This window comes from Aptenodytes patagonicus, chromosome 12 (assembly GCF_965638725.1).
Source record: "Aptenodytes patagonicus chromosome 12, bAptPat1.pri.cur, whole genome shotgun sequence".
Classification (NCBI taxonomy): Eukaryota; Metazoa; Chordata; class Aves; order Sphenisciformes; family Spheniscidae; genus Aptenodytes; species Aptenodytes patagonicus.
In genome coordinates, this window is record NC_134960.1 from 17,978,064 (window position 1) to 17,991,267 (window position 13,204).

A 13,204-nucleotide genomic window follows, 5' to 3' on the forward strand; every position below is an offset into this window, starting at 1 on the left:
CATAGCATGCAGATGGGAAGCTCTTAAGTCTAGAGCCACAACGAACTCATCTGTTCAGAGACGTCCTGCCTGACTTGTCTCCTCTGACTACAAGGGGACATGGCCCTAGTCCTAGTCTGGCCACTGCCTTGTACAGCTGAATATTAAGATATTCAAGGAACTGGAAAACTATAGCTTTTGTGACCTACATTGATAGATGTGGAGGAAGGATTCACAGAGCCTGCTAGTAAATATAGGCTCGGGAAGGTCTCGGAAATACTGCTTCACCATATCGGCCACATCAAATGCTGACTGCCCTTCGTAACATACGTTGCTGGGGTTGGTTTCGTTCATTTCTCTTAAAGACAGAATCCTGGATTTAACACCGGATTTTCGGAACAGGCCAACCTACAGGTAAAAGAAAATATTAAAGACAAAGAGAGGGTTCATCAGGAATCAAACCTCTGACAAATAATTGATCCTTCACTTTCCTTTGATAGCTAATGGTATCCTATGGTAGTGAGATCTAACACCAAAATATTTTTGTATCATTAGAAGCAGCACGGATATTCCTCCCAGGCATACCGTGACCGACACCCACAGAACCAGCTGTGAAAGACATATCAATTTTCATGCTTGTTTGCTTGCTTTTTATTTAATGCAAAATTACTCTTTTTTACTTTTAAAATCATTACTATTGCCATCTGTCAGTTTGCTCGAGCAGGCTATGTTCACACAGTAGAACTGCAAGCTTCTAGCGCACCAATGTGTGTTCATCCAAAAGCAAATGCACATTGATGCCCATGTGGAGCAAACAAACTCAGACTGTGAGATCCACCAGGTTTGGGTTTAACATCTGATATGTCTGATGCATCTAATACGTCTACAGGTTGGCAAAGACCAATTGCCATTCTGAGGGAAATTATTTTATTTTTAATATGAATGTCAATCCCGTTTCAGACAAAACCTAGATTTAGAAGTTTCCCATGAACTTGACCTCAACAAAGCTTCTGCTGAAAGTTTCACTGTGTGCCACTGAGACAGTATTTACATTCATTGTTCTATTTATATTAACTGAATAGATACCACGACCTCAAAATGAAACACAGTGCCTTCATAAGAAACTGACTGTTCACACTCCAGTTTGTGCCACCAAACTGCGTTGTAACTTCACGGAATGCACACATTTTTGTGCTTTGGCATAATAATAATAACACCTATACAACTGCAAAGCACAGAAAAAAGAAAGCCCTTTCTTTAACTAACATGTCTTATGTCATGGGGTCTCCCATTTCTGCACCTATGCTATAGAAACAGCATATGTAACATACGCTTTCACTGCCATGCACGCATCTCCACTTAGTGGATAAATACGGATTTGAGATCCAGAAAAAGATGTTACAGGCACTGGTGTAATATGTTTTATCTCTGCTTAGTGGTACATTTCAGCTGAAACAAGATTAATTATTAAATTAGCTCTGGCACTACCAGCAACCACAGAACAGAGGGAATAACAACATTGTGTGGCAGATTTACTTCCCAAGGGAGCAGAGGCATGCTACCTCACCAGGAGAAGACAGCTTGACTGCCTGCACCAAGAGAACTGGCTGCAGATGATTTCAGTGAGGCAAGGCACAAAAATACAATACAGGACTAAAGGCATTCCCAGAAGGAAACAGCATTGGTATTTCCTCGCAGGCCACCCGCTCAGACCTACACCTTCCTGCCTATTCAGAGCCTTAAAAGGCAAGAAAGTCCCTCACAAAGGCTGGAAGCAGAGACTGGTTCCCTGGAGCAGATCCGTTTACGGAACAGAGCTGCCCTGGGCTGCCTCAAGTTCATACCTGGTCAAGAAAGTGGCTTCTTAGATAGTCCAGTGCTTGCAGTATGCCGTTAGGCAATGGGTGGCTTGTTCGCTGAACATTCAGGAGCAAAGGGACCCCAAACACATTTTTGTCCTTGTAGTCAGAGGCTTTTATTTTTTTAATGAACTTTGGTATGGACCTGAAAACAAAAACCAGTGCATCCAACTCATTAGCTCTCCAGCACAGTTCCTGCTACTTCAGTTACATGCATGGGAAAGGATTTAGTTATACTTGCCACATCCCCTAATTCTGCCACATGCCTGTACACGTAGCATCGTAAGAGAGAGAGAAAATCATTAAGGGCAATTACAGGACTGACTTCCTCATTTCAAAACTGAAATTAGCTTTAATAAAGCATCCTGATGTGAAATATGTTCCATCCCTTTAGGACACTGCAGGCTTTTTTCACTTCTTTCTACATTCAAGTACCAGATCCCTATCACAAGACGCTAACTGATATTTCAAAGTCCTACGAGTGACTGACTTTGTGATTGTTTTAGTTCAAACTGGGACTTGATGCTGAAGAACTGGATTCTCAGCCCAGCCGGCTCTCACCTCAGGTCCTGCAATCTCTGTGAAGGAGCTCTGACAAAGCCCTGCAAATGGGCAAATTTAAAGAGGAAACTATAACGTGCTTTAAAATCAGTAACAACATGACCACCAGTGAGGAGCAAAAGTGCAGTCCATAGCAGAGGAAATCCTGGAGCCACTGAAATAACCATGAAACTGCCAGCAATTTAACAGGATGAAATTCCTCATCTTGAACATGTGTCATCTAGGCAGACAAGGAAATTCAGCTGCTTACATCAAACCCTCTCTTTCCAACACAGGTTGCTTTAATATTAGACAACTTACCAGTTCCAACCCTGCTTACTGGAAGGGGAGTATCTGTCCATTAAAGCAGTGAGTTTCAACAAAGCCAGCTTTTGTGTCCGGGCTAGCTGGGCAGCTGACAGGCTATCAGTCTGGGTGGGAAGGCTTTCCAAGTTCACGCTCTCTTCCACAGACCAGTGTTGCTTCCCGTGCCTACGGGATAAATACTGTTTAAGCTTAGGACTATTTCCATTGTCCCTGTTAGTTTTCTGCCTGCATCTGTGAAGACTCTAAATGACCTGCAGTTCCCAAACACCACATGGTTAGTTGCATTTAAACAAGGTACTTCCCATCCAGGAGGTACTCTGGCGATACAAAATGTTTCAATAAGAAATACAGCAAGCTAGCCATAAAGTCAGATTCCAAATGTCTAAGTGCTCATGCAGGTTGTGAGCGCCCTACTTTCAACAGAGGTCAGAGCAGATGTAGATACCAGACTGCCTACAGACCAGCAGTACCTGACACCAGCGGTGCAGACCCTGCTACCCAGAACAGACTTACTTAAGACTTACTTTGTTCTGGAAAAGCAATTACATTTTGAGTGGAGAGAACCAATGGGGAAATGTTCCCAAGGGGCAGCCTACTAGAGAAACCCAAGGATGGCTGACCTGTTGGTCTTTTTAGAGTCTGTCACGTATGCCAGGTCTGCAGAACTGATCTCCTTGCCCAGTTCACAGCTGCTCTCTCCCTCAGTGGTTGGGAGGTCTGCTGTTGAGCCCTCTGTTTCAAGACAGATTTCTTTAGGTGAGGATGGATACAAAGAGGTCAAGTCACTGGCAAAGTCAGAATCCACATCATCTGAGTACTTCTCTGTCCACTGATCAACCAACTTTTTGAGACCATTGACATCTTCTATAACATTGTTCAGTTCTGTAAAAACATCATCATCGCCAACTTCTATTGCCTCCAACTTATCAAGTTCAATATTGGGCATGTTGTCATATACACTTAGCCTGTTATCTGTGCGTGAAAGGGGACTCCTGGGGGCTTTGGAGTCCTTGGAACCGCTTCTGCTCTGGCTCCTTCTGCACCCATGAAAACTCCCAGTTCTCCAGTTGACGGAAGAGTTGTCTACGAGAGACAGGGAACTGTTTGTAAGTGCTTTGGGGAAAGTGCCAGGTTTATGGCCTTGTGGTATTTGAAACATCTGGTTCATTCGTAACTTCATGTCATTTTTTAGATTTTGCTGAGATAGATCATTCCACAGCAAGAGCTTGCTAGAATCCACGTCCTCTGCATACACCCCCCTTCCTTCATAGTGGCTTCGTGGTTTTATAGCAGGACTTGGAGTGCTCACTGTGCTGCTATTTTCAGACCGATTGCTGCTATTGCAACTCTGTAGAGAAAAGGAAGAATTGTTCTTTGTTTGGATGCCAGAGAGGTCAGAAATATTTACACAGTTCAGCATCTTCATCTTTTCTTCATTAAGTCCCTCCAGAAGAACAGGTTCACTTATTATGGGTTTGGCCTTTGACTGACCACTCCTTAAGTTGCAGCTCCTTAAATGCAACTTCTCCATTTTCTTTAGAAGGCTCTTCCTCTTTTTACCTGGTGATTTATCCAAAAGCTTCTCCTCGCTGGTGATATTTAAAAATTCACTGGGGGGAGGGGAACAATTAAAGGTAGAGTCCAGTGAAGCCACCTTAATTGAGGAACATCTTGAGGAACTCGTGCTGGTTTCCACATCTTCAAAAGGTTTTGGGAAGCTAACAATGTCACTGTCACCACTGCTAGTACTGTGAATTGAGGACACATCATGTTTCTCGCCATGATCCAGAAAGACAGAAGCCTCGTTGCTGATGCTTTTCAGTATTGGACTGCTTGGGACTGATGCACTAGCACCTTCCTCTCCTGGGAAACCTTCTAGGCTCTCGATACGAGACCATCTCTGACTGCACCTCTCATAAGCCCATTTGTTACTTATTGCACAAGGTTCATCATCTTCAGAGTCATCACTCTTAGAAGGAAAAAAACAAAAGTACAGTTCAAGGGCAAAGTTTGGCAAACTTCAAATTATCAAAACATGTTAACAAAAAAAGGAGACAATTTTTCTGCCTACCTCCAAAACCCCCTAGACCAACATATGGAAATGTGACCATTCAGTTACTGAAGGTCTGCCCTGAGTTCTGTTCTGTTAGTTGAAAAACATGCTGACAAATTACTGAGCATGCTGACAAATCTGGTAAGTTTACCACAGGAAAAGATTTGATCTGAGGATGAAAAATTCTGTTTTGTGGCAAATCCAGAGGTTTTGAAAGATAATTGTATTGGGTTTACATGGCCTTTCCTAAAGCCAAACAAATCAACCACTCTTTCATGCTTCTGTGACCAAACCTCATCCATTTTCAGGTAAAGAAGCATTTGGCTGTGGGACTGTGGCAGCATCAATATCTGGCGCACCCTCTTGGAGACCTCAGCCTCACCGGCCATTTGCCCCAGGTGCTCCATTTGCTGTATTGTCCCCACTCCAAGTGAGTGCCTGGCCAGCAAACTCTTAGAGAGATGGGAATGACCTGTCTCTTCTCTGTGGACCTTCCCTTGCCCCGTTCTTTCCTGACAGCAGAGTGGAACTTGCCAAAAAACTAGACATTTTTCCAAAAGATGACATTATTTTCTTGCTGGTCCTGCAGTTAATCCATGGTACCTAAAAGGCTTTACAATCCTGGTGTTAACCGGTCAAGATGTGGCTGTAACTCTGTTTTATCTACAGTACTTTTTTGCAGGAGAGGACAAAGCCAGCACAGCTAAAACCTATCCAGCTTCTACTGGCTGGTCATTTGACATTGGCTGACACTATCTGGATTGTCCATTTTAATTTTTCTTACCCTTCATTCAGTCAATAAGAGGAAATTTCACTTTCAAGCCTTAAATAAGATGTGAAGCTACTTAGGAAAGCAATAAAAGACATGCTGAGGTGGGGCCTTGGTGCAACTATTGGACAGTAGTATGTGTCAAATTAGTTTTAAAAACTGTTTCAAAACACACCCCTAACCTACCTTACAAAGTTACAAAATGAACATTACATAAATTCAATTGCTATGTTTTTCAGTGGAAAATGCAAATGGAAGAGCTTTGCAGGATGGAAAAGAATAGGAAGAAAAGTCCAGACCTTGCTAGTCCTTTATAGGCCTTTTAAAAACAGGTTTTTGATATAATAGCGAAACACATTTTTAATGAGAAAATTACCCGTATTTTATAAACATACCCGTTTCCTCTGACGGCTTATTTCCACTTTCATTGATGCACACTTGTTCAATGTGTTCAACCGTCTAGGGTATAAGAAAAAAGGCAGAAGTGTTAAATTTAAACTATTTTATTTCTTAAAAACAAACATACATATACCAAACCAGCTGTGAACTTCTACGATGGAGTCTTCATTATTGGTGTCAAAGACTGACATTCTGTTAGAGGTTCTCCATACGTTTTGCTAAAAACAACGCCAACTGACAACCCCATGATGTTCACAGCTCCAGCTCTGCCATCTTAAAATTAGAGAAGAGGGCCATAATTAATCAGTTAATTAAAAATCATACAATGAGCTTTAATGATTGTTAAAAACTGTATATTGATTTAAGATTTTGAAAATGAAAGAAAGTCTGAGTGAGCTTCTTAAAAAAATAAAAAACCCATGAAGTCATTAACCTGTATCCTTGGAAGGACTTTATTATCTATCATTTTAATTAAAACTTGTGGAATCAATAAGGCCCCAAACTAGTCAGTCACTTAACTGTCAAATAAATATATGGCATCAATAGGGAGGCACACTGACAGCCTTCAAGGAACACTCAGGACAGAAGTCATATCAAGAAACAAAACATATCCGAAGTTCTCTAACATCTGCTGTGCATTAGAGATGTATATGCAAACAGCTCCTGTTGGTGCTCCTGTTACAAGCAGAATTTGAATTCAGGTGACCTAACAATACAGAAAAGGACCAAACCACTTCGCCAGAAGAGGAACTTTCCAGTCCCTTAAGAGTTAGAAATTCTTATTGCGTCCCTTGGATCGGCCAAGCGGTGTGGCATGGATAGTCTGGAGTTCACTTCACCTGCTAAACTATCTCATGATGAGAAGGCTTCAATAACTGCAGTGAGTAGTGAAGTAGAATGCCTCTACACTATCCTGGCACACCTCTGTTGGGAAAGGCCAAAGAGCAATGAGTTTGACTTTGCACTGATGATGCAATTTCACTTGTGTGCTGTGAACAGCTGTGGCAAAACAATAATTTCAAATCAATACCTTTGCTTCTCACTCAAAAACAATGTCAGGAAAACAAAACAGAAAACGTATCTCTTGTGCAGATCGGTTTTGCTGTTTATCTCCTGGAACAGCTCTGGGGAAGATCACTAGTCAGAGGAAATCCCTGCACTCTGTAATATGCAATTCTAAAGAGCAAACTGTCGTGCTACCTTATGCTTGCAGGGAACTGATTATTCTTTCTCAGCCTGCAGACATTTCACATTACAGAAAATACAGATTTGATGCTTAGCATAAGGTCACTGAGACCTTGGCTGAAGAAGACGTGCAGACACATGCTTACTTTACCTTTAAATTCTTAAAACAACCAGCTTCAGTGGTACTAAAGTATGTGCTTAAGTGTTTTCTTTCAGTCGTAGCATTGATGACTTTGTTAGTCTCTGACAAAAACTAAGGCGTGAAAAGATGAATGACAAATAACTATGGAGTATTAAAGATGATTCATAATTAATGTTTACCTGAATAGTGATTCAATTGCATCTCCATCTAAAAATTCATGATCTTTCCTCACAGTTTTTACATCAATAGGAAACTGCATATCTGTAAACAAAGAAGTTGAATCTGAAATCTGAGTTATAATTGCAAAGACTTTGAATTTTGCAACATATTTATCATCATAGGTGAAATAAATCTAAATCTATTTCTATAGTTATATATTCACACAAATGTCCTTCAAGTAAGTGAGGACCAGTTCCTTAGAGCAAGTGGGAGAATAAATGTAGGTATTCGCTTGCTATTAGCTACAGGTAGACAAGCATTTGCTGTGTTTCACTGCTGCTTACAGTGACTAAGTACTATAGCCAAGAAATACAAAATTAATGTTTTGCCTTGGTTAGGTTTGCTGCACCTTCTGCCTCCAAGTACAGTATAAAACTAGGAGTGCTTTACATGAGCTTTCGCTGGTGGTAAGGTACAATGCAGCGCGTGACGTACGCTCTTTGAGGTGTAGTGAGCCTGACAAATCGATACACCAGCTGAAGAGTTCAATGATCCAGCTTCTGAGAGTTAGCCTTGCAGATGAGGAACCGATGAGATCCATCAGTATTTTCTTGGCTTACTTTTTAAACTTAATTTACCTAGTCAAGTCAGGACACTGCATAAACAGCAAGGTAATAGAGAGGATTCGTTATCCAGAAGCATGACAATGTATGCTTCCAACAAGCTGTAGGATTGACAGCTTATGATGTAATAAAATCTACTGTAGTCAAACGGGAAGCATTTCCGTGAGACATCATGTTTCATAGCATACAGCTTCCAAATTTGGCTCTGTTGCTTGACTTCCAATTCTTAATTTTGCAATGAACAGGGGAGGTGGGAATGAGAGTATGGAGAAGTTACTGTTCATTCTTTTAACTCTAGTTTTTTGATAAAATCTCTCTTAAAAATAGATTAGCTTTTGTTACATTCAATGCCTGTAACAATAAACGTATTTTAAAGAAGAACAGTTTTAAGGTCAGTTTAAATGTCTGAAAATTAGACCAGTTCTCAACAAATCCCTATCTCCCGCACAAGTAATAAGCACTCTTTGTAGCTTTAACAACATGAAAACATGCTGAAATTGCATTGTTTGGCTGCTTCTGAGTATCTGTTTTAAAAGCTTATGATTGCAAGATGATTTTTCCAACATTCTTTTTCAATAGAAAACAATCTTGCTCAAGACCACAGAGCCTTAGATGAGTTTTGGTTGCAATCAGCGAGTCGGAAAAAACCCCAACACTCCAAGGAAAAGGGCCTGAGAAAATTATAAGCAACTAAAAATCACAAAAGCAGAAATTTGACTGAGTTGCAGTCTAACAATAACCAGGAAAGATTTGGTCCTTTACAGAATTCTGCTGAGTCCGTGCTAAGCTAATTAAGATGTCACTTCTGCAAGAAGACACACCAGGTTACTATTTTTCTACAGGTTTGCATGAAGATATTACAGAATTTGGAAGTGCTTCCATCAAAAGTGTCAGGTTCTGAAAGATTATTTATGTAAACAATTCTACTTGAATTCAGTGTCAGCTGCTTGACAAGTCTTTGGGATCATACCTTCAAATAGCTGAGCATACTGGGGAAAACCAGCAGCTCTCAGCCAGTCGCAGGCTTCTCTGGCTTCAATTCCTGCAATGAGAACATAAAATTGTTCACTTACAGTGCTCACAAGAGTCAGTGCTTTCACAATATAAGCAAGCTAATTTTATCTGGTGGATTCTCAGAGGATCTTGTATATGAATGTTTTGTTAGTATATTACTAAAAAGAAAGACGTTCTGGTATCCAACGCACTTATATGTACATTGCTCTGGAGTAGTCATTCCAACATAGGATAGATAGCAAACATACGAGAGTCTAGATATGAGCACATACTTGAGATGTCATACATCGGTGTACATCAACTACCCCTGAGATCTGGACAGTGAAGCATCTGTTATATGTCGAAACGAGTGACTAGAGAAGGGTATATGATACACGTCTATGCCCTCGCGCAGCAAAGCCCATTCATGCATTCCAGTTCTGAGAGATGGTGATAAGACACAAACAAATCCTATAAATAAACTTAAAATGCTATCACAACTTTAATAACACTGGACACAGCCTAAGCATTCCCAGAACAAGAGTTCTCAGGAGTACCTGTTGCTAGGGTCTATCAATATTTATTTCCTTGCCAACTACCAATGCAACTTGGCAGTCACTTCAGCACAGCAGATGTCAAGAATCAACTGCTCATTTTGTGACAATTCATAAAGCCCTATGGCCAATACTGTAACATTCCCACAGGAGCAGGAGCAGAATATAACTTCACAAAAATCACAGAACACTCACCAGATGCCTCAGAAACATAAACATGTTTAGCATGAGTACATACCAGCAGGCTCTAAACTCTGCAAATACTAGAAGTTACTGGGTCTATTGAGGAGGAGAGGATTCCCATACTACACCTCTTGTATGTCTGCTTATACTCCAGCACACGTTACAACAGACACCAACCAAAAGGCAAAGACTTCTTTGAAAGAAATGTTATAAAAGTACCTTAAAATCAAGCATGCTCAGTAGAGAGAAATGTTTTTAAAGCACCTTAAAATGTCGCATGCTAGGCTAGAGGAACAGACCTGTTTCTTAAAACTATTTTCTTTACACGTACACTCCAAGGTTAGGATTCTAAGGCACTTCACATACATACCTATTCAAATTCACTGCTTGCTTTGCCCTAACTTCTCAGTTGTAAGTCATCAGTGCAACAGACTGAAGAAACTCATCAAAAAACTTACAGAACTTCCATGATTTTATTATTCTACTTCTAAACTTTAAATTATTTCCATTATCACTTGATTCATTTGGACAATGCCATCCGTAACAAAGGCTTTCCTGCACAAAACTCTATGGCTTTTTCATCTGAGAATAAAGCGATACCACAGGATGATAAGGATATTTCTACATAAACCAGATGCATGACTCCTTTTTTTTTTTCAAACCGCAGAACAGAAACTAATTTCTTCCACAATAGCCTATATACACTATGCCTACATTTATTACTACACTTAGTGCCATAATTTATCATAATCTTTATCATAACACAGCATTTACTGCATACCAAGAGAGGGGACTGATAAAACACAAGCATTGTACTCACAGAGCAAAACAGGAAAGAAAATAAATCTGTAGAAAAGACCCAGGAGGATGACCAGTCTAACACTAAAAGTCTTCACAACGACAAGGTGATTTTCGCTTAGGAAAACCCAGTAGACTCACTCACCAGCTCAGCTGTGGAGAAACTATAGCTGTCCTCATTCCAGACCTCACTTTAAACTAGCCAACTTGAGCCTTTGCACAGCTTTCCTGAGCTCACACAGGAGAGTGACTGTGTAAGAGTTGAAGCTTCCCCAGTTGCCAACACGTTAAAATTACAACTCTATATTTAGAGCAAACCAAGCCATGAACAGTGATGCAAATAAGAACAGGCTAGAAAATATTCTGCAGCTAGTGATGACATTTTCAATGAATATGACTGAAAATACAATGACATTCTCACACTTAGAGGTGGCCTCTTCCACAGGACAAGGACACAGGAGCTGGGGGAATCTTCTTTGCTAACATAAATCTTCAGGCCTCTTAACATACCTTTGCGCAGTCCCATGGTGCAATGCCACTGCTGTGTTAGGAGACAACACATGGAGCACTACTAAGTTCTTGGCCTGCATGCCTACAATTATTTGCCACTAGATTTGCTGCGATTATTTCACTGTTAAAATAACTACCAAAAGTGTCCTACTGATACCGCTGTATTTCAGGGACGTCTATGCTGCCTCCTCCCAATCCTACTGGAAACTGAAATCGTGAAGGGAAAATGGATGCCTAGGAATTTTACTCTGATGAAAGGAAATTCCCAGACCAGCCTGTATTCCTATGGTAATGATCAATATGAGAGGAAGAAATAAAAAGGAAAAAAGAACTAATTGCTCAAAAGGAAGTAACTGCTCTCCATAGGGCTGCCCTCAGTACTGACGTGCAAGACTGCTTTGCTTTTATGGCATGTGCAGCCTGAAGGACAAGTGAAAACTTATTAGATAGTGACGGCAGAATACAGATGAAGCACCCCGGCAGTGCTCTCCGTCAGGGACCCTGAAGAGTTCTTAAGATCTGGGAATAAAAGTCACAGAGATGTAAAAGAAGAGCAATAATCATGAGTGGCAGTAATGGCTAACACTAACATACCCACCTTGGGCAGCAACTGTTACAAATGTGCAACAGATGCTTATAAATCCTGCCCTAATGGAGGTGCTAAAGTAATGATCACCGTTCTGGCAACTTGCATGATGCTTTAAGGCATGCATTAAAAAGCAGCCAAAGTTCAGTTTCTTATGTAAGATTCCTTCACGAAAAGCAGAGACAATCTTCTTGAAGACTCTTTGGGGCTATTGAAAGGACCCTCACATTATTTTTTTGGCAAGACAAATAGTACAGATGAGCCATTTGTGCAAGAGACCCATTCCTAGCTTCTGATCCTACCCTGGCTTCACAGCCTGTCTACTCCGCCTCGCCATGCAATGATGACATGCAGCTTCCCAGCCAGGCTCACTGACTGGTTAGAATTTGCTTTCCCATTTCTGTAGTCACACAGTCACTACAAAAGAATCTTCCAGGTTTACCAACCAACTTTTAAAATAGAGGTACTAACAAACACAAGCTGATAGCAATTGCTTTGTTTTTCCTGATGTTAGAACAGCTGCTCAGGTGGTTGTTGGAGAGAAGTTAGCTCTTCCTGAACAGAAACTGGAAATGGGGGAGCCTGCAGAAAGCTGGTATGGAGCAGCACCCCCAAATACTATTGCAATTGCAGCATATCTGCCTGCGAGCCAGATGTCATACAAGAGGATGACAATTTTTTAACAGATCCTTTGGGCACTATGCGCAACTGAAATAGCAGAGCAACCTAAACATGTCACCTCCTTCTCATGAGCTGATTTCATAATTAAGCAGACGAAAAAAAATCATTTCCTCCAAAGCTTAATATTCTCTCTTAGAATAGAGGATACCAGCAAAATTTCCATGCCAAGCCAGCTGTTTCCCCATGGGCTATGGGTGATAGGTTACTACCAGATGTTTATGAGAAACAACACACAAGTAGATGACCTGTGCAATCCTATGGCTGTACTAGTTACACAGGTCCGTTCTGTGCTGAAGAGGATTCAGTCCAGTCCCAGTGAAAACAGCGTCCAAAATGATGGCTGGGCCGCAGCCTGCCTGTCCCAACAACCCCCAGCAAAGCTTGCCTTCCACGGCTGCTGCTCCTTTTGCTCCACTGCGGTGCCATTCTGTGCTCTGCTAACCCCGTCTCTCCGGAGCCCCACTATCTACATCAGCTTGGCTGACACCTCCTCTCCTTCATCCACTTGGGCTTAAGACCTGCAAAACTGCGTTCCCCCATCGGAGCACTATCTTGTTTGCAGACTGGAGAGCAAACCCAGGTTCATCAGGTACTTAGAAACCAGATGCTACAACGTGTATTAAACCCCTATCAGAATGAACATCAATGTTAACAGGAACGTTTGCAATAATGAAAAGACATCTGTGCTGAGATTTAGGCATTCTCTCTGAGATGTTTTCCTCACAAGAAGCAGCACTTTCCTAACAACAAGGGAGAGGCAGCAACTGAAACCAGCGAGAAGCTGTATATGAAAGTCAGTCTTACTACAAGATGATCACAAACTTCAACTAAAGAAGAGTGTCGAATTGTACCTCAAATTTTTAA

The 13,204-nt window shown here is 41.1% G+C and overlaps 1 protein-coding gene across 1 annotated transcript in view; it reads right to left on the minus strand.

Moving 5' to 3' along the window:
* The window catches only part of LOC143166189 (rho GTPase-activating protein 7-like), a 53,431-nt gene that overhangs the window by 6,748 nt on the left and 33,479 nt on the right, over positions 1-13,204 (minus strand). The window contains exons 2-8 of the mRNA XM_076350373.1: positions 9,006-9,077; positions 7,433-7,514; positions 5,923-5,986; positions 3,326-4,674; positions 2,700-2,870; positions 1,824-1,983; positions 189-387 (exon numbers count right to left, since the gene is read on the minus strand). Of these exons, the coding sequence (XP_076206488.1) occupies positions 189-387; positions 1,824-1,983; positions 2,700-2,870; positions 3,326-4,674; positions 5,923-5,986; positions 7,433-7,514; positions 9,006-9,077 (2,097 nt within the window). The remainder of the gene's footprint in view (positions 1-188; positions 388-1,823; positions 1,984-2,699; positions 2,871-3,325; positions 4,675-5,922; positions 5,987-7,432; positions 7,515-9,005; positions 9,078-13,204) is intronic.